Source organism: Herpailurus yagouaroundi, unplaced genomic scaffold (assembly GCF_014898765.1).
Source record: "Herpailurus yagouaroundi ecotype Mexico unplaced genomic scaffold, PumYag 355, whole genome shotgun sequence".
NCBI lineage: Eukaryota > Metazoa > Chordata > Mammalia > Carnivora > Felidae > Herpailurus > Herpailurus yagouaroundi.
In genome coordinates this window covers 5,581,376-5,602,019 of record NW_024412572.1, presented here as the reverse complement: position 1 = coordinate 5,602,019, position 20,644 = coordinate 5,581,376, and the positions used below count along the sequence as shown (strand labels likewise).

At 46.9% G+C, this 20,644-nt stretch overlaps 2 protein-coding genes across 7 annotated transcripts; one reads left to right on the top strand and one right to left on the bottom strand.

Moving 5' to 3' along the window:
- Nucleotides 1–86: 86 nt before the first annotated feature.
- FOXM1 (forkhead box M1) lies at nucleotides 87–13,718 on the bottom strand. Of its 5 annotated transcripts, XM_040462813.1 has the most exons (10): nucleotides 13,530–13,718; nucleotides 13,346–13,405; nucleotides 10,021–10,569; nucleotides 9,280–9,425; nucleotides 7,985–8,176; nucleotides 6,308–6,436; nucleotides 5,587–5,631; nucleotides 4,873–4,945; nucleotides 4,550–4,725; nucleotides 87–2,114 (listed from the first exon to the last, which is right to left on the bottom strand). In XM_040462813.1, the coding sequence occupies exons 3-10, from the start codon at nucleotides 10,520–10,522 to the stop codon at nucleotides 1,089–1,091; spliced, it is 2,289 nt and encodes a 762-aa protein (XP_040318747.1). In that variant the 5' UTR covers nucleotides 10,523–10,569; nucleotides 13,346–13,405; nucleotides 13,530–13,718; the 3' UTR covers nucleotides 87–1,088. The 5 variants fall into 5 exon arrangements, with proteins under 5 accessions (XP_040318747.1, XP_040318746.1, XP_040318748.1 ...); XM_040462812.1 differs by lacking the exons at nucleotides 13,346–13,405; nucleotides 13,530–13,718 and adding an exon at nucleotides 12,608–12,803 and having other exon boundaries at nucleotides 88–2,114; XM_040462814.1 differs by lacking the exons at nucleotides 13,346–13,405; nucleotides 13,530–13,718 and adding an exon at nucleotides 12,608–12,803 and having other exon boundaries at nucleotides 88–2,114; nucleotides 4,873–4,942.
- Nucleotides 12,880–20,296, top strand: RHNO1 (RAD9-HUS1-RAD1 interacting nuclear orphan 1). 2 transcript variants are annotated; one of them, XM_040462824.1, is made up of 3 exons: nucleotides 12,880–12,973; nucleotides 17,423–17,674; nucleotides 18,952–20,296. In XM_040462824.1, exons 2-3 carry the CDS (start codon nucleotides 17,507–17,509, stop codon nucleotides 19,546–19,548), a joined length of 765 nt encoding a protein of 254 aa, XP_040318758.1. In that variant the 5' UTR covers nucleotides 12,880–12,973; nucleotides 17,423–17,506; the 3' UTR covers nucleotides 19,549–20,296. The 2 variants fall into 2 exon arrangements, with proteins under 2 accessions (XP_040318758.1, XP_040318759.1); XM_040462825.1 differs by lacking the exon at nucleotides 12,880–12,973 and adding an exon at nucleotides 13,423–13,534.
- The last annotated feature ends 348 nt before the right edge of the window (nucleotides 20,297–20,644 follow it).

The window sequence follows — 20,644 nt, the reverse complement described above, 5'->3', positions numbered from 1 at the left end:
CTTTGTCACCACCATGTCCAATATTTCTCATGTTCTTCTCCAACCCCTCCTTACGCCTCAGGGACCAGACACTGATGCACCAGAGACCACACTTCCACCCTGGATTTTATTGAGTTATGGTAGTGTTCTTGAGCTGGCTCACATGCATGTGGTCAGCTGGGGCCTAGGGTGGCTCTTTGCAAAGCTGAGGTGTGAGTGAGCTAAGGAAGCTAGGCAGGGCAGGACAGGGCCCTTTTAGTCTTCTCAAGCCTTGGGCCAAGTTCTTGGCAATGCTAGTCTCTCTGGCGTGATTAGGGATATTATCAGAGAAACATCTCTTGGGAGCACATCTGGACACCCATTCTTTGCTTCAGATGCATCCATTCCCCCACCCCCAATTCAACTCTTGACCCATTACGAGACCTTTTAACCTTTTACCAGGATTTCTTTGTGCAGGAAAGCTGACTTGGAAATGTGGGAAGGTGGGAGGGAGGGGCAATAAGAGGGACCCTAGGAAGCAGATCAGCTTGTCTGGGTGCCTACAGTAAAGAGCCCTTGAGGCAAGTACCCCAGGCCTGGAAGAAACCATGCACTGCAGGTCCTCCCTTCTCTGGGAATTAAAAGCAAGGAACAGAAGCAAACTGAAACCCCTTGTCACTTTACCCACCTTCTGGCAGTCTCTAGATAATGATCTAAGGAAATAAGCTTATATTTATAATTAGAGGTTAATTTGGAGAATATACACTATTTACAAGGAGCAAGGAAGGTGGGGGACTGCTGGGCACAGGCACAGTTTGGGGGGGGGGTTCCTAATCTCTTTCACCCTTTCTTTTGCTGTTCTCACCCTTCAGCTCCTAGCAGGGAGAGTGAGGAGTCAGATTTTCTTGGGGAGCATCAGGTGGCCCAGGGACCAGTCACCAGGCCCTCGCGGCTTCAGAGGGCCCAGTGGCGGCCACGGCAGGACATCTGCCTTGGCATAAGCAGGCAAAGTGGAGCTAGAGGAGCGGACAGTCCCTGCCTGCTGTCCTCACTCAGAGGGCTTGGATGGCCCAGGTGCACGAGCTCCTGGAAGTGCGGAGGGCTTGGGCAGCAAGGGTAAGGTCAGGCCTCTACCGCAGCTCGGGAATGAACTGAGCCCAGTTGATGCTGTCAGGGCCCAGAGGGTCCTCCTCCAGGCCAGGGAAGCTGATGTCCAGGAGGACCTTGCTGAGGCTGTCATTCATTGTGTCCAGAACCAGGCCTTCCGTCAGAGAACGGTTGGCTGAAAGGCTGGCAACCTGTGACCCGGGGGAGCCCGGCTTGGGGACTTCCATATCTGAGGGGGAAGGGCTGCTGAAGGGGTCAGAGGTGAGGTCAAAGGGCTCTGAATTGAGGAGCTCTCGGGGTGAGTCAAAGAGTGGGATACTTTTCAGCGGGGTGGTGCTAAAATCCGTTAGCCCCAGGGAATCAGGCAGGGGGCCAAAGGCAGCCTGGGGGGCTTGTACCGGACTGAAATCCAGGCCCCCTACTTTGACTGGGGGTGTAAGCCTCCAGGATTCAGGGGTCACGGGGAGGGCAGACTTGCTCGGGGTGGAGGAGATGGGCGGTGTCTCCTTAATGGGTGTCTTAAAGGGTCCTCCCTCTTCCTGGCAGGAGCCAAGCCGGGAGGTGGGCTCGGAGGACACTGCGGGCAAAGTGAGCTCTGTGGCTCGCTGGGAAGCCCCGGGGCCCTCGGAGAAGAGTAGCTCAGGCTCATCCAGACAGGGAGGCAGGAGGTGCTGTTTTCTGCGAGACCGACTCATCTCCCGTCCCTCCCTGCGTTTGATCACGAGCATTTCCGAGACACATCGGGCTGGGGACTTGAGCCCGCTGTAGGACTTCTTGGGCCTCGGGGTGGGAGAGTGGGACGAACCCTCCCAGGAGTGTGACAGTTCCTCTTTGACAGATGGGCATGGTGAAGGCCACTCCTCCAAGGGCGGGCTCTCTACTTTGATGGGTCTCCCCAAGAGTGGCATTTCCTCCCCGGGCTGGATTTCTTCCTCCTTGATGGACTGAACTGGAAGCAGAGGAGACAGCCTTTCTCCAAGCAGGAATTTGTCCTCTTGCACAGGCCCTGCGGTGGGCAGAGGGGCCACCCCATCATCAGCTAGCAGCACCTGCAAGCGAAGCAGGGATACGGTGAGACAGAGCTCTCCAGGCCTTGAGATTCAACCCGGTCACCAGGCGGGACACAAGATCCTGGCTAAAGCAAGCCACATGCTGGTGCTGTTCCTCTTTTTTGTCTTTTTAAAGTTTTACAGACTATTAAATAGGAGAATATAGGATGAAGGCGGTGGTTCAATTCCGGGGAGTAAAAGTGCATTTAATATGGTGCTGGTATAATTAGTACCCATCGGAGAGAAAATAAAATTGGATGCCTGTTTCATACCATGTACAAAGACTTAAACAGAAGAAGTAAAACCATACAAATCCTGAAAGAGAATCTAGGAGACTACATGTACAATCTGAGGGTGGGTGCGACCTTCTTAAGCAAGACTGGAAACCCAGAAGCTGTAAAAGAGAAGAGAGACATATTTGACTACATAAAAACTTAAAATCTTACTGTGGCAAGAGATTCCATAAACAAAGAAACAAACAACAGAAGTAAAAGAAGTATCTTCAGCATAAAAGCCTGAAGTTAGTATTTTAATAACAAAGAATTTTCACATATTATCAAAACCCCATAGAAAGATGGGCCAAGCCCATAAATAAGTATCTGATAGAGAACAATTCCAAGTGACCCAACATAATAAGAAGGTACTCACACTTACCGATAAGCAACAAAAGATAAAATGAAACAAGGAGATATCATTTATATATAGCAGATGGGCAAATATTTAAAAGACTATACCGACTGCTGGCAAAGATATAGGTCTTGTCATATATTGCTGGTAGAAATGTAAAATACTGTATATGATTTTGGAAACCAATATCTAGCAATATTTAATAAAATTGGTAACACGTTTCCACTCAGGAATTTTGTGCCTGGTTTTCTATCCCATGGAAATACAAGCACTTGTAAGAAAGATACTTGCAAAGATATTTACTGCAGTGTTGTTCATAGGGCAAAAAAAAAACTAGAAGCAAAATGTACCCATAAAAGTGGAATGGCTGGAAAATTTTTGGCATAGCCACACAGTGGAATGTTAGGTGGCCATTAAAAAACAATGAATTAGAGCCAATGCCAAGTGAATTGGAAGAATTTCCATGTGGCAGAAAAGTGCAACGAGGTCCCATTTTTAATGTTCTGCGTGTTGTATGTGCCTATATAAAATGGCTATGGCAAGATGTATGTATGGTACACTAAGAGTATGGATAAATTATAAAAGCAAGCATACTAAATTGTCAACGGGGGGGATGTCAGCAGGGGGGATGTGGGTGAAGAAAAAAAGACTGCATTAAAACAAGAACAGTATATGTGCTACAGTCATATGGATACATTTAGGTAAAATGACTTATGGTAGTATGTATAATTTTATGTATATTTGAAAAGTATTTTTTTAAATAAAAAAAAATAGGGGCACCTGTGTGGCTCAGTTGGTGGAGTCTGACTCTTGATTTCAGGTCAGGTCACGATCTCACGGTTTGTGAGATCAAGCCCTGAGTCAGGCTCCACGCTGACAGCACAGAGCCTGCTTGGGATCCTCAGTCTCCCTCTCTCTCTGTTCCTCCCACGCTCGCACATGCATTCTCTCTCTCTCTCTCTCTCTCTCTCTCTCTCTCTCAAAATAAAGTTAAAAAAAAATAAAAAAACAAAAACAAAACTAAAGCAAAGCCAAGTCTCTCTGAACTCCAGAGCCCATGCTGTTGCCATCTCAGTGGAGGAGGCAGGGAGGGCCTTTTCTTCTGCTCTATTAAAGGAGAGCTCTTGCTCACAAATCCTTCTCTATGTCCACACTTGATAGCCCATCAAGATATGGCTCCTCACCTTCTCCTCAAGCTAGACCACTGATGCTCAGCCAGGGGCCATATCTGCACTCTTCCGCTCCCTATGGGATATTTGGCAATGTCCAGACACATTTTAGTGGGGAGAGATACGGGGTGCTGCTAAAGATCCCTCAGCACACAGGACCACGCCTGTCCACCCCCAACAAAGAATGATCCATCCCTAAATGTCAATAGTACCAAGGATGAAAACCTGACCCAATCACTCTGCTGTTACTAGGTATAAACTGGCATCTCCTGCCTCCATGGCACTGCCAATTAGAATGCTCTTGCTACACCTGTTTATCCAAATGTACGTCTTTCTAAAACCTACTTCCTGTGTGAACTCTTCCTTACCCATCCCAGCCCATCTATCATCATCCCCCTGGTCTGAATTCTTATAAACTCATTAGGTATTCATGGGTCTTCTGACACCACTCATATTGTAATCCAAGTTCTTTTTTAGCTCTTCTAATGCTCTTGAATTTTCCTTTGTATTTATGCCTTGTCTACCCATATAGATTTATAAACTTCTCAAGGAACACTTAGCAGAGTGCTTTGCAAACTAGAGGTCCAACACTTTTCATTGACTGCGGTCTCTCCTTGGAGAAAAACCGAAGCCACTCACCTTGGGGGCAATACGGACCCGCTTGCTATGGCGGGCAAGCTCTGAGCTCATGAGTGAAGCTGCCAGGGGCAATGGCACCTTTACTGAGGGCTGCAACACCAGCGACTGGTTCACCGGGAACTGGATAGGTACCAGGTATGAGCTGACCCGTGGCAGCAGTGGTTTCATCTTCCGCCCTAAGAGGAAACAGGGGAGATCAGGAGCAGGGGTCCAGGGATAAACCCCTTCTCAATCCCAGGAGCTTTGCTCTCCTTCTCTGGGCTCAGACTCAAAACACGCCCCCAGAGCAAGGACTAGCCTGATGCCCACTCTCCCATACTAACGTGCGCCCAGTGGGAGTTCAGTTTTGATGGTCACGTTCCGGCGGAGCTCAGGATTGGGTCGTTTCTGCTGCTGCTTGTGGCAGATGGGGAGAGAAAGAAACCTGGGTTAATAAGGCAGGGGGAGAAGGCAGGAGAACCCACCAGCTGCTCCGGGACTGTGCACCGAGCTAACCGATGGCCCAGAAAGAAAAGGCCGTCTGGGGCAGATGCAGGTGAGCACTGTCTCCAAAGCCTGGTTAGTGGGAAGAGGTGGACGGCACACAGATCTATGATGGCAGGACAGTCCTACCACCTCATCTGGGTGTCCTCACCACCCCCGGGGGATGCTAACGCGTGTTGTTCTAGGAGCAACAAAGAAAAGCTAGGTAGAAAAGGAAGAGAGAAAACTGCCACCTGCCAGGCCCATGCCATGCACTTGTGGTTGCCATCTTGCACGAAGCCCGTGGCATGTCCTGCTGCCACACCCCGCTCTGCTCAGTGAACCTTCGTCATGCCCAGAGCGTGGGGTGCGGGGAGGGGAGGGAAGTGGGCAGAAGCTGGTGGGGGAATGAGGTGGCAGTATAAATTTCCTTACTCCCAGAAGCTCAGGGGTGCTCTGCCTTCAGGGCTGGAAGTCACACAGCCCCAGGCTCCCTTCCCCTGTCCACTAAAGTCATGCTGAGCAGTGAAAGGAAAACAAGGCCAAGCCCCGAGCCAGGAGGAAAAGAATCTTACTGATTCCAAGTGCTCAGGCGATTGTGGAGACCCTGGGTCCAGTGGCTGGTGGCGGTCAGGCATTGTGGGAAAGAAATGAAATGAAGTTACCACCAGCGTGGCCAATCTGACCAGGTCGGGAAAAACAGCTATTTCTGTTTGATGCTGAGGGCCACCCGGGACAACTTCCCCTCCCAGGAGAACAGTTACAGCTGATAGCGGCCTTATGGGCACCCTGAAATCCCCAAACAATCATTTCTGAAAAGAGGTTCTGATGGCTCAATTTCTGGTCTCCAGGCTAAAGAAGGGCTCTTTTAAAATGGTTTTCCAGACTTTCTCTGTAAGAATCACCCAAGATGCCTGTTAAAAATATGTATTCCTGGCCCCGTTCCAGACCCACTGAGTCAGAAGCCCCCAGGGAGGGACCTGGGAAGCTGTATTTTTTTTAACAGGCGGCAGGCAATTCTTATCTGCAAGGCAGTTAGGGAAACACTGCCCAGAGTAGTCCTCTGTTTGGATCAAAGCGGTCTCCTCCACGGCCTGGTCTGGCACAGAAGTGTGTCATTTGGTATCTGTCAACTGTACTGAATTCAGCTAGTTTTATACAGCTCATCTCTGGGCTGGCTGGCTTTTAACTCGGCCCTGGCCGGGTAAGATCATCACAAGGAGGACTTGTTTCCTTTTGAGATGGATATTATGATGACCAACTCTGGCCCTATTGAGATGAAGCCAGGACACTCACCTTAAATACCTGGTCCAATGTCAAATAGCGATTGGCACTGGGGTGGATAGTCCAAAAGGAGACTTTGCCATTGGCAGATGTCTCCCGAACAAACATGTCATGGAGAGAAAGGTTGTGGCGGATGGAATTCTGGAAGGAGAGAAAGGCAACTAGTTACCAGCTACTTCAGCTTCTGAATTATCACCTTTGATGTTTCCTGAGGCTGAAAGCAGCCTCAGGCCTCCCCCACTGTGGCCAGCAGGATCCTCATGATCTCGCCTATTGGCGACTCTCTCCGCTGCCGCTCCACACTGCAGAGCTGGCAAGCTGGGCCATCAAGCCATCAGTCCATAAAGCCATCAGCTGGTGATAAAGGAAAGAACTGGATGGCTGTCAGCAGCAAGGAAAGGGTACGGAGGCTATGAAGCAATCAGTAGCAAGACAGGTAAGTAAAGCAACTAAGAAACTAGGAAATTTCTTTGAGGTAAGACAGTGCAGTTAAGAATTCTACTGTGTTGGTGGGAATGCAAATTGGTGCAGCCGCTCTGGAAAGCAGTGTGGAGGTTCCTCAGAAAATTAAAAATAGACCTACCCTATGACCCAGCAATAGCACTGCTAGGAATTTATCCAAGGGACACAGGAGTACTGATGCATAGGGGCACTTGTACCCCAATGTTCATAGCAGCACTCTCAACAATAGCCAAATTATGGAAAGAGCCTAAATGTCCATCAACTGATGAATGGATAAAGAAATTGTGGTTTATATACACTATGGAATACTACGTGGCAATGAGAAAAAATGAAATATGGCCTTTTGTAGCAACGTGGATGGAACTGGAGAGTGTGATGCTAAGTGAAATAAGCCATACAGAGAAAGACAGATACCATATGGTTTCACTCTTATGTGGATCCTGAGAAACTTAACAGGAACCCATGGGGGAGGGGAAGGAAAAAAAAAAAAAAAAGAGGTTAGAGTGGGAGAGAGCCAAAGCATAAGAGACTGTTGAGAACTGAGAGCAAACTGAGGGTTGATGGGGGGTGGGAGGGAGGAGAGGGTGGGTGATGGGTATTGAGGAGGGCACCTTTTGGGATGAGCACTGGGTGTTGTATGGAAACCAATTTGACAATAAATTTCATATATAAATTAAAAAAAAAAAAGAATTCTACTGTGGAGGAAACAAAACAAAAAACCCTTGCTTGGAGTTGCCCACCTGTCAGAAAATCAACACTGTAGCTCTGACAGTGTGGAGTGAGCTACAGCAACTCCAAAGGACCTCAGTGTTCCCACAAGTACAATGAAGAGAAAGACCCTGCCTTCTGGAGATGACATGTGACATTATAGGAGGTGAATCTCAGGTCACGAGGCTCAAAGACAGCATTTTTTCATTGCTACTTAGTCACTCCAGCTGCCTTTCAATGTAGCGCAAAAGTAGGCTTAGTGTTACACTGGAGAGACTCCATTTAGGTAGGGACCAATGAAGTGCTTTGCAGAGCTGTTGTTGACCATTTTTTGCCTGGATTCAGCAGGATCAAGTCACAGTCTAAAAGATGCAATTGTTTATAATTCCAGCTTCCTTTGCATTTAACTGCTTCCTCAGAGTACCAGACACAGAACTGCTGCACATCTGTGTAGACAAACTGCAGGGTCAGAGTGACCTTGACTTTGGTTGCTATGGGTTGTCATGGGTTGTTATGTACCTTCCAGCCTGGCTTGGCAATGTGCTTAAAATAGGGGAAGTGGTCCTCAATCCAAGTATAGATGTCTTTCAAGGTCATGCGTTTCCTCTCGGTGCTATTGATGGCGAACTGTATCATGGCCATGTAAGAATACGGTGGCCGCTCAGACACAGAGTCCTGCCAGGAAGTTGATGCTCCCGGGGGCTCCTCAACCTGAGGGTTATGAGAAGCCAAAGGCAAGGAGAAAAAGGAATGACATGGAAGAGTTCATAAGACCTCCCCGGGGCCCCTTAAGAACATTCCCTAGAGAAAACTTTAACCTGCAGAATTATACTAGAAACCAACTCATCTGAGACCACTATTCCATAGAATCAAATTTTAGGATTAGGAACGGTAGCGATGTCCCTAGACAATGTGGAGCCATTTCTCTGTCACCGTTCATTTTGTCGAATATACTGTCCAATAATAAGTGGAAGCCCAGTACCCATCTTTCAGACCTGGGGAGTCAGGAGACCAAGGTCTTCGTCTGCATTCTACTAATGTGATGTGAATAAAACTGTCTCTTTTCAGTGTTTCTATGAGAGACATATTCCCAAGAGCATGGGACAGACAAACGTCTGCAAAACACACATCTGGCTAAGTCTTAGGCAAAGAGCTGATCATTTACATTTTAAAAAACGGAGCTCTAACTTTAGAAAGCGCACAAGTTTGAAGCAAACAGCTGAGTTTTTACTTATGCACACATCCATGCAAATTTTCACTTTCATAAAGGTTGTTGAATGAATGATTTAAGGATGTATGCAACAATGTGGTAACTGTGAAAAATAAGCCTGGGCCAAATCAAATTTGATGGCTGGGGAAGTATTTAAAATTCACACCTCAGTCACTTTATTTGCTATTTACTGTATCTTCTAATAAATCTATCTTGTTAAAAATGCTCCATTCCTTTCATGCTGTTGGGGGTGTCTCTTTAAAGTTCAAGTGGCTTTCCACACTAAGATCTCTTCATCATTTCGTGAATACCTACTAAGTACCTGCTAAGGGCAGAGTACTAAACTTTGTGTTAATGGAATACAGAGTGAGCCAGGGGAATCTGCCCTCAAGGAAATTTCAGAGACCGGGCAAAAAAAAAAAAAAAAAAGATTCCAGGCAGAAAGGTAGGTAGCTCAAAAGTTATGCAGAATCACAGTAAGTGAAGTGCTAATACCGGAACCTGGAAATTCTCCTCCATAGGCCACTTGATCCATTTCCCTTCTTAGAAATTTCCTACACTGGCCCTGACTTCCCTAGTGAGTGACAGAACTGTTCACCTTTACCTGACTCTGCTCCAGGTGACGATTCTCCTTTTCCTCCGTCTCTTGCTTGATGCTGCTGGAGCCCAGTCCATCAGAACTCACCTTTCTGAGCCACTGGATGTTGGTCAAGCTGTTGTCGAGAGTGCAGCCTGCTGCCTCACCGCCAGCTAGAGGGGAAACAATGCGAGATGCCACTTAGCTGCCCGGTCCACTGCCTGGCAGGCCCACTGAAATCGGTGGTTAGGGAGCTGCTCTCTAAGACCTCTACCCTTAGGGACAGGGAACACATGCTCAATCTAATGTGGCCCTCAGATACTCTGCCCCATTATGGATTTCAGGAGAAATTCAGGAGCATTGTTCCAGCTGCATTTCAGTGAGCCTTACGATCAGTCAAGGTAACCTTACAAAAGAGTTACTGGGTATTGGCACAAAGAAAGTCACTTTTCCTCCTCATGCTTCAGTTTTCTCCTTTATTAAAATGGAGAAAGATTCTTATTTCCTTATATGGTCAATGGGAAAGATAACTAGAAAAAATAAACATCCTTTTCTAATATGAAGAAAGTAGTAGAAATGCTAAATTATACTTGGGGCACTTTTGATGGCGCCCAAAGGATCTGGGTCAAGGATTCGAGATGAAGAAAGACAAGACGTTCCCCTGGTTCAGGCTAGGTGCCTGTTAGGTATCAACGTGACGGACTGCGGTCCTTGCTACCAGAAAGGAAAGGCTGGGCTCCTCACTCCTTTGCCTTGCAGGCCACGTACCACAGCTCTCCCATCTCTGCCCAGGTAGGGCTCCAAGTGGTCTAGGTAGATTCACATCCCTAGTTGCAGGCTTTGGTCCCAGGGTTTCAGTGACCACTTCTGTCCTCCTGGGATCATTGCTGGTTTGGGCTTGAGGCTGGTGTCCTGAAGGGTGCGTGGGGGCTCCCCCAAAGCTGATGAGGATGAATTTGTTGGGCCCACTGCTGCCACTCTCTTTTCCTTTGGCGGTCAATGCTGTGATGATGCTCTGGATATTGGCATTGTTAGGGATGGCCACCACTTGGGTGTTGGGCATGGTGGGGTGGTTAATAATCTTGATCCCAGCTGGAAACTTGCAAGAGTTGGAGTCTGCCGCCTCCTTGGAGGCCTGTGCTTGACCAGGCTCTTGCTGGGCAGGGGGCCTCTTAGGTTCCTCTCCTGATGTTTCACCTGGGGCATTCTGAACAGGAAGGGGCAGCCTCCGTCTTTTCAGAATCAGTGGCCGACGGGGGCTGGTTTTCATTATGAATCTGTGCTTTCACTCTCCATTGAGAATCACAAGTATAGACCCTGGAAAGTGCAAGGAACAGCAGGATGTCAGAGATTTGTTAGGCTGAGAAGGAGGTTCTGTTAGAGAAAGGCGTTTTCCTCTTTCCATGACGAGAAACATGAGCCCATGTGCCCAGGTTAATGATCTCTGGGCCTCATAAAGACCTCAGACAACTAGGAGATGAGTTGTACGACAAAACAAGGCTAAAACTGAAGCATTTCAAAAGGGGAAAGTGGGATTGGGTTGAATGTAGGTCAACATGGCCAAAAGTCTTCTGGAAGCTTAAGAATGTTTGGCTACAGAAACGAGTGGGACAGTTACAAAAATGTGGAAGTTCCTATCACTGCCTCCTATAATACAGATCACTTGTAGTGACTGTAGGGACAGGAATGCTGGAATAGGAGGACATTGGCAATTTTAGGAGTCCTGACAAAACTCTGCTCCCATAATCTATTTTAGGGTTGATAAAGCCGGTATATGTTTATAGCATCTTAGTTATAAATAAAAGGATCAGTGCCCATACAGGAAAGGAGGGGAAGCGAAGGGAGGGGAGGGGAGGGGAGAGAAAGGCAGATTGTAATCTTGCTCTCATGCCATCACCTCCTTCACAAAATCTCAAGACGAAACTGCTCTATTCAAGGCCCATGGTGTTATTCATTTCCCAGGCCATTATCCTTGCATTTATAAAAAGTTCATCTTTCTTTCACAATTTACGATTTATTTATTTATTTATTTATTGTACTTTTATTTTTTATTGAGATAGAATTGACACATAACATATTAGTTTCAGGTGCACAACATAATGATTCGATATTTGTGTGTATTCTGAAATGATCACCACAGTAAGTCTAGTTAACATCCATCACCACACACAGTTACAATTTTTTTTTCTTGTGATGAGAAATTTTAAGGTCTACTCTCTTAGCAACTTTCAATATACAATATAGTATTATTAAGTATATAATCACCATGTTGTACCAATTTACAAATTATTTATATAGTGACATTTTAGTACTTGCATGTGCTTATTCATATTTTAACTTTCTAAGCATGTTACTGTATTGCTTAATTTCTCTTCCAGAACTAAGACTATAATCCATTATCTCCTGACAGATAGAATGCGCTATCATCAATATGCTAAGGTGATTTTGCAATGTTAAGGAAAATAGATAGATACACAGGATACTCTGCTATCATGTACCATTGTGCAATCCTATTTAGAGGCACTTTGACAGAGGAATGGGTTGTTTTAGGACATCTATCTCCCTGAAAATGACTGTGACACCCCTATGACATTTGCTGTCTGCTTAGAGCTCATAGACCCTCTCCGCTCTGCCCCCCTCCCTTTCCTTTATAACCAGGTTTCCTCTACTTTAAAATCTCAGTTTTACTTCTACCTCCTATCTCTTCAGGCCTCCCTCTCCCCCCTGCCAAACAGTAGATACTATTATTCCTTCCCCATCCCCAAAAGATATCTTCCTGGTCTAAGGCTTAATTTTGCCTCCTACTCTCTGACCAGTCTTTTCTTATCATTGCCAACACTTTATCTAACCTAGGGGACTTCCAGAGTGACCCCTCCGACACCACTGCCCATCCGGACCAGAGAAATCTTGCAGGTTCTCAGGATCCAGGAGAAGGGCCCTGGAAAAGGGTGGAGCGGAGGCAGTGTTGCTTAGTGGTGAGAGCGCCTGGGAGCAGGGGAGGGTGTGGACAGGTTTGTCTTTGACTTAATGCAGAATAAAGCCAGTCTTCATCCCAGCCAGTCTGCCTAGAAAGGTAGGCCACCCCAGCAGCCCTCTCAAGGTTGTGGGCAGGGTGCAGAGGTCAAACTTCCAGGGAAGGCCAAAAGGTGCTTTGAGAAAGGAGTGAGGACTAGGCCAGGAGGTTGGATGCAGAAAAAGTTTGCACCCTCTCTCAGCCCTGGTTTCCGTGTGGCCCCAAACCTCCACTCGGGTCGCGTGCCCTGCTACTAGACCCCCTGACCTCGGCGCCCGGGCCCGGTCTCCCTGCCTCTGCCCGGGCCGGGCCTCAGACTCCATTCCTCCGCCCCCCGCTCACCTCCCGACTGCAGCAGCCGCCGCTGCTGGGCTGTGGCTCCAAGGGCGGGCTCCGGGCTCCTCCAACCTGGGGGCCGAGCCAGGGGCCCGGACAGGGACTCGCGCCAGGCCGGCCGGGTCCCCGGCGGTGCGGGAGGGGTGGGGAATCCCGGGGGATCCCGGGAGGGGAGGGGTCCCGGGCCGGGGGGCCGGGGGTGGGGTCGGGCACCGGAGCTTTCAGTTTGTTCCGCTGTTTGAAATTGGCGCCGGCGGAGCGTTGCGGTCACGTGACGGAGCGTCGCCAATCGGCGGCCGCCCTTGTCTCCGCGTTCCGGGCTCGAACGTCTCGGCGGCGGAGTGGAGCTGAGGCCGGGAAGCCGCCGGGCGGGTAAGGCGGGCAGGCTACCGGCTCGTGGGGAGGGAGCGGCCGTGGGCGGCCCGGAGGGCTCAGGGGGGCTCCCGCGGCGGGGGGGCGGGCGGGGACGGCCGGGGCCCTCGGCCTGCGCTCCCTCGCGTGTTCCTGGTCCCTACCTGATCCCGCCCCCAACGCCGCTCCTCCCGCCTCCCTCTGGCCTTTTCCAAAATCTCTGAGGCCTTTGGCTTCCCCGTCAGGGGACACCGTACTCCATTCACCTAACGATCGGCTAGCTATCTCGACTAGTCGCCTAGCCTATCATCTCGTTTCAGCTTCCAACATCTTAAATTCCACACCACAAAGCTCTTTGACTAATGTAGTCAAGAAATTTTGTTGAGCACCTACTATGTGCCAGGACCTGCTAGGATACAGTGGCCGCGGAGATTCTTTTCTTACCCTGGGTACCTGTAATGGGAAGAGAGGACAGAACAGACGGTTTTGAAGAATCAAATAAGCAAAAGGAGAATTACAGCTGTGAAGGGATAAATTAGAGGTCACTGATAACTGAGTATCTACAATAAGATCTTACCTTAGGTAGGTCAGGAAAGGCTTTTCCAAACTGAAGCTTGTTGGGAGATCTGATGTCTTTGTGCAAAGAAAGGAGTGAAACCCTCAAAGCAAAAGGATTAAGGTGTGCAAGGAGGTTGTGGGAGGAAGATTGGTAGGTACAGAGGCTGAAGACCATCTGAGGAGTCTGAGCTAAGAGGCCTGAGTGGAGTGTGGTGTGAGATGAAGCTGGAGCCACAGGAAGTAGGACCTTAGCTGTAACTAGGGGAATTTGGTCCTTATCCAGAAATCAAACATTTTAAGCAGAAGTGAGTCAAGATCAGATGACGCATTTTCAGGGCATTTTGGAGTGGATTAGGGTAGACCACTTAGGCTATTACAATACTCCGGATCAGAATTGTTGGAATTGAAGGGTGGTGGGGAGAGAAAGAGAGTGACAGGGGAGAAAGGGGCATTATTGAAGACCTACTTAAGAGATAAAATCATCAGGGCTTGGTGCTGTTGGATGGGGAGACAGGAGGGAAATGTCAAGGTTTCTGGCTGCATCACTACATGAACGGTGGTACCATTCCCTGAGCAAGGGCCTTGGAAGGTAATCACCTGTGGAGCGGGTGCAGGGGACATGATCACGAATTCAGTTTTAAACGTATTGGGTTTTGAGGTGCATTTGAGTCCTCTGGTTGCTGTCAAGTAGGCAGCAGGTATATGGGTCCTGAGCGTGGAGAACTCTAGGCTGAATATATAAATACTTAAGTCACTTACTTTTAGGTGTGAACAGATTGCCTAAGAAAGGTGTAGAGTAAGGAATGCTCTGAGGCACAGCCAGAGGGCAAGGTGTTAGATAGTGAAGGGACTGATCTGTGATTGTCACATAAAGAGGATGGATACGGATCTATATAGGTTTGTATGTTTGGTTTCTGGAAAGTGAGAATATTTTCTTTGGTGTCTCCCGGCTTCCTTGGAAGTAGGAAGTAAGGTCATTTGTTAAGAGAGAAGAGAAATGCCACTTGGGTGGCTCAGTTAAGCACCCGACTCTTGATTTTGGCTCAGGTCGTGATCTCATGGTTCCTGGGATTAAACCCCCTGATGGGGCCCTTGAGTGCAGAGCCTCCTTGAGGACTCTCTCTCTCCTCTCTCTCTGCCCCTACCCCCTCTCATGCTGTCTCTCTCAAAATAAATAAGCATTTATTTATTTTTTTTAAAAGAGGATGGGAGTTCTGAAGTTTTAAGAAACATCTTTTTTTTTTTTTAATGTTTATTTTAATTTTTAACAGAGAAAGAGCATGAGCAGGGGAGGGGCAGAGAGAGAGGGAGACACAGAATCCGAAGCAGGCTCCAGGGTCCAAGCTGTTAGCACAGAGCCTGACATGGGGCTCGAACTCACAGACCGCGAGATCATGACCTGAGCCAAAGTAGGATGCTCAACCGACTGAGCCACCTAAGTGCCCCTGAAAGTGGAAACATCTTAGGATAATCATTGCTGATAATGAGCTGATGAAGGAAACATAATAGGGTTGCTGTTGAGCACCGTAGTGTCCATTGCAGGCTGGCTAATGTCACCACTTTTGACTGGAGCCATTGCTATTGCTGTCAACTCTCCCCTGAACTCCCGTAGCAACTCTTTAGGTTGTCCTGCTGCCTTTCTCCACGCCCGCACTCCCCAACACACCTTTTCTCACAAACCACCTCACGTTATCTTTGAAAAGTATAAGTCATATTATGTCCCTTACCTGTCCAGGGCCTTGTGGTGGCTTCCTATCTAGGAATAATTCAATCTGGAGTCCTTAACCTTGCCTGTGAACCCATTCACATCTGTTACTGCTCTCCAGTTCAGCCATGCTGACCTTACTGTTTCTTGAACAAATCAGACATATTCTCACCTTGTGATTTTTGGATTTACTGTTCTCGAAGCCTGCAGTATTCTTCACTCTGCCTTTCTATTGATTGCTTATTCTCCTTTTTTCATTTCAGGTATTTGCTCAAATATCACCTTTTTTTTTTTTTTTTTAAGTTTATTTATTTTGAGAGAAACAGACAGTGCAAATAGGGGAGGGAGAGAGAGAGATGGGGAGAGAGAGAATCCTAAGCAGGTTCCGCACTGTCACCACAGAACCTGATGCAGGGCTTGAACTCACTAAGCTGTGAGGTCATGACCTGAGCTGAAACCAAGAGTTGGACGCTTAACTGACTGAGCCACCCAGGCACCTCTCAAATATCACCTTTTCAGTTACCTTCCCTGACAACCCTGTCTAAAGGAGCACTAAGTAGGCTCAACCCCTTATCCTGTTTGACTTTTCTCCATAGTCACTTCCCAACTAGGATGTAAGCACCATGAGGGCGGGATTTCATTTTGTTCTCTGGCATATATTTCCAGCACCAGGACCACTGTTGGTACTCAGTAAATATTTGTTGAGTGGCTGAATGAATGAACAAGTAGATGTGTGTATTACCTGTGTTCTCCCTAAAAATGTTTAGCTGCTGAGGTAGAGAGTTTGTCCTTCCTTTTTTCTTTCCCTATATTTCCACGGCCTAGTGACATAAATCAGAGCAGGTTACTTTTGATTGTTGGCTGTATGAATGCATCACGAATGGCCAGTCTGCCCTATTGCCAGACTTTCTAGGATGCCCGGCTGTTCCTCCCATTCACTGCTCTGTTGAATTCAAACATCTTTCCCACTCTTCCACTGATGAAGTTCTTATTAAAGTTGATCTGGTTACTAGAGTCCGTGGACGCTTTTTTTAGACTTTTTATTACTCTGTGGGTCCTCTTGATCCTTGATCCTGCCTCTGTCTCTAGCCTCCCATCTCCACTGACACAGCCCAGATTCAGGCCTCATCGTTTCTCACTTAAGTAACATAGCAAAACCTCCTAAACTGGTCCCTGTATTTCCAGGGTACTTCTCTCCTTTCCCACAGTTGCCAGGATGATCTGTCTAAAAGACAACAACCAACTGTGACATTTATGAAACTGCTGAAAAAATTGAACATGTCTGGATATGTAATAATGTTAAAGAATACATATATGTAAGGTTTATTCATGGGAATGGTACAAAGACTGGGAATGTCATATTTTCTTCAAAATAATACAGGTGTAGGAGGTGGATAAAGGGTGTGGATGCATCCAGATTGGCTATGGGTTAATGGTTGTTGGAGGCTCATTATATTATTCATTCTGCCTTTGTGTGTGTTCAAAATTATCTGGAGTAAAAAGTTAAAGAAAAAAATCCAGGTGTGATCACATCCTTCTGCTTGAAAATCTTTGGTGATTCCTTAGGCTAACGTCCAAACTCCTATGGCACTCCTGGCTTTTCTTATCTGACCCTGACACCAGGTCTAGCCTCTCAGTTCCTATATTCATCTTTTCATACCCTGTGTCTGGCTACATAGTCTGCAATACCCTGAATTCACAGTGCCCTTTCAAGTCTCTGGGCCTTTGTATGTGTTGCTCCGCAGCCCAGAGGGCCTTGCCCTCTCAGCTTTTTGGCTTTCTGTAGCCCTTTCATACTAGGTCAGATATCATCCTCTCTAGAAAGTCTAAAAGCCTCCTCTGGAATGAGTGGAAGCATTCTCCTCATTATTGTAATTGTCTCTCTCCCCCTGCTGGACTCTCAGCTCATTGAAGAAAGGGACAGTCTCACCTATGAGTCCCTGCAAGTACTTGGCACTTGATAAATGCTTGTAGAATCAATGGTTCTTCATCTTTAAATTCCCAGCACCCAGCATGGCACTCAACAATTGTTCATTGACTGAATGTTGTTGAATGTGTTTTTACTTGGTGTAGGAATAGGAAGCTGTGTCCCCCAAAGTATTGAGGTAGGAATGGTGGTTGATAGAACTGGCTGGCAGAGTATGAGGAAGAGCTGGGGACGGAATCATCGGAATTATTTTTTCCCAGCTTTTGTTTCTTCTCTGCAGGCATGGGTTGGAATCGGAGCCTGTACCCCGACCTGACTACAGCTAGCATGATGTGGTTATTAACCGCTCTTCATTCACCTATTGATGCCTCCCAGAAAAAAACGCCGCCAAGGATTCCAGAAAGCCCAGCTGCTATTCCAACAACCACCACTGGAGGGCCCCAAACACCACTATGGATCTGCACAGCTTCCCATCACTCACACTAGACAGGTGGCCAGCAAGCCCATTGACCACAACACCATCACTTCCTGGGTAGGCCATGGGATTCTAACTTTGACTTTTGCTCATTTAGGCTTCTCAGGATGCTGACTCTTCTGCCCCTTGAACCAGGGCCTCCAAAGAATAAGATTTATGGGGCAGGGACAAGGAGGCAATGTACTCTTTTTGTCATCAGCCATCTTCTCTGGTATATATCTTTTCTAAGTTCAAGCTAGGGCTGGTTGGAATTGGAGTCTTTCCCCCCACATTCTTCTTAAACAGTTCAGTATAAAAGTTTCATTAACCAGTAGCTGGGTGAAAAAGCCAGACAAATGGCAGGATGAGTAAACAATGAGATTATTCCCTGAGTTTCATGTGAGAGGTAAAATATTTAGCTAGGCACTATATTCACTGTTTCATAGAAAATGGCATGTCCTATTTTTTGTTTTTAAATATTTGTTTATTTTTGAGAGAGAGAGAGAGAGTATGAGTAGGGGAGGGGCAGAGAGAGAGGGGGACAGAGAATCTGAAGCCGGCACTGTGCTGACAGCAGTGAGCCTGATTGGGGCTCAGACTCACAAACTGTGAAATCCTGTCCTGACCCAAAGTTGGATGCTCAACCGACTGAGCCACCCAGGTGCACCATGGCATGTTGTGTTTTGACAGTTTCGAAGCGCTGGGAAGAGAACAGAACTACTATATTTCAGAGAGGTGGTATAGCCAAGGGCCAGACAAAAGCAAAAATCTCCATGTAAGGGTGCTCGATTAATAAAACTTGTTCAGGATTGCTAGGAAGAACCATAATACTTGCTTCGGAATTGTAGAAGAAACTGAAATGCTAGAATCCTGTGGATGAGAAGAGGAGTGAGCATTTATTGAGAACTCATCACGTGCCAGGTCTTAGGCCGGTTGCTGTCCATATGTGATCTACTCCCGATTCTTGCATCCATCCATTCACTTTCCTGGGGGCCTTCTTGGTGCCAGGCACTCTGCTGGGTGCTGGGAATCAAAGGCGAAGAACACTGCCCGTCTCTGCCCTCAAGGTTTAAAGATAATTAAGCAAATTGCAGCCATGTGGTGTGATAACGTGAAGGTGGCATTGTCCCCTTTCTTACACATGAGGAAATGGAAAACCAGATTGAGTAACTTGCCCACAGCTCCTATCCCTTTCTCTTAATGTCCCATTAGACAGATGTTTTGTTTTGTGTCCATTACTATAATGGGCCCCCATTTAGATTCTGGTCTTTGGATGTAGTTTCCTCCTTCAGGTTCATACCTGGTACCTAGCCCTCCTCACTTCTTTTTGGTTTTTGTTTTTGATTCTTACTTAGGTTTCACCTCAGTTTGATACAACAAGAGAAAGCTGGTTCCCAATGAACCAGAAACACCATCGCCGAAACCAGGCAAGACTTTCAAGTCGAAAATCCATCACCTCCAAGTTTCCACATCTAACATTTGAGAGCCCCCCGTCTTCCAGTTCAGCCACACTTGGGATCCCCTTAACCAGGGAGTGCGCCAATCAGTCAGAAAAGTGCATTTCTGGAAGGCCCTTAGTTCCAGTGCTCAGTCCTCAAAGCTGTGGGGAGCTGTCCACACATACACTTCAAAACTTACCTTACGTGTTCATTCCACCTGATATTCAGACCCCAGAGTCTTCGTTTGTGAAGGAGGGGCCCATTCCCCCAGATCAGAGGGAAGATAGCCTTCCAAGTGGCTCCTTTCACACCAGTACTCCCAAGACCCCAGGGCCTGGGCCTGTTCTAGTTAAAGACACTCCTGAGGAGAAGTATGGGATCAAGGTCACATGGAGGAGACGACGCCACTTGTTTACTTACCTCAGGGAGAGAGGGAAGCTGAATAAAAACCAATTCCTTGTGAAAAGTTCACTGGATTTCTCAGACAGCAGCAATCTCAAGAAATTTTCATAGAGTTGCTAAATTACTTTTCTGGCTCACAGAAGTGTATGTCAGAAGAATAAAATGCAAATACTGCCAGTAACATCAACAGAAAAAAGATAGTTTAACTAGAGACTTGGAGTCATAAGGGAATTTGATTCCCAGCTTTGCTTTTTAAAATGTCTTTTCCTAAAAAGTTTTTAGTGTCATAAACAGTTCACTTCAAATTTTTCTTCTATTAACTGTTTAAAATTTTAAAGTATCTTATAGTAACTGTTTAAAATGTTTGTAAATAAATGGTTGCAGAAAGGTTTTAGAGAACCCTGCTCCTGATTACTGATCATGCAGCAATACTGCCTTCTCCACAAAAGGTCTTCATTGTTTTTTTAAGCCACTAATTAATCCTCTAATCACCCCATTCAACCTAATTCATTGCACATTTTTGAGTACCAACTCTTGTGTCAGGCTCAGCGGCAGCTTCCTTTGTGGCATGGTGGATGGAAAAATCAAAGCAACCTTTTTAGAGCTGAGCAACCTTTTTAGACCTCTGCAACCTTGCTCATCTGCTAAAAAGTCAGGATGAGGAAAGGTGCCAAGCCCTGTGTTAGTGAATACAGTGGGATCAGGGGCAAAAAAAGGGGACAGAGATGTTACTTAAGCTTGCTGTGTTTTGGTTATATTTCCATTCAAACAAATCTGAAAATACCACACAGGGTGGGAAAATGATTTCTTGTAATGATTGTTTAAAATATGTAATTAAATATGGAAACTTTTCAGAGAAGACTGCTTACCATAACTAATGCGAAACTACCCAGTCAAAAACTGCCTCCATTGCCCTTTTGCCAACACAGATAGCGTCTCCTTCAACTGCAGCCATTCAGCTTTAAGAACCTACTCTGTTCAGCCCGAGCTAAACAAGCAGGGATTATTTCGTTTTATTTTATAGATGGGGATCTGAAGCCAAGATAATGAACTGTGTTTAGGGTCACACAGTGAGTGGAAGCTGACACATCAAGGCGATGCTCTGCTCTCCCGGCTTGTGCCAAGTCCTGTGCCTCTTAAGCGAACCCGATGTGGAAACCGCTGACCTCGCAATGCTATAAAATGCGATAACTTTTGCCAGGATATT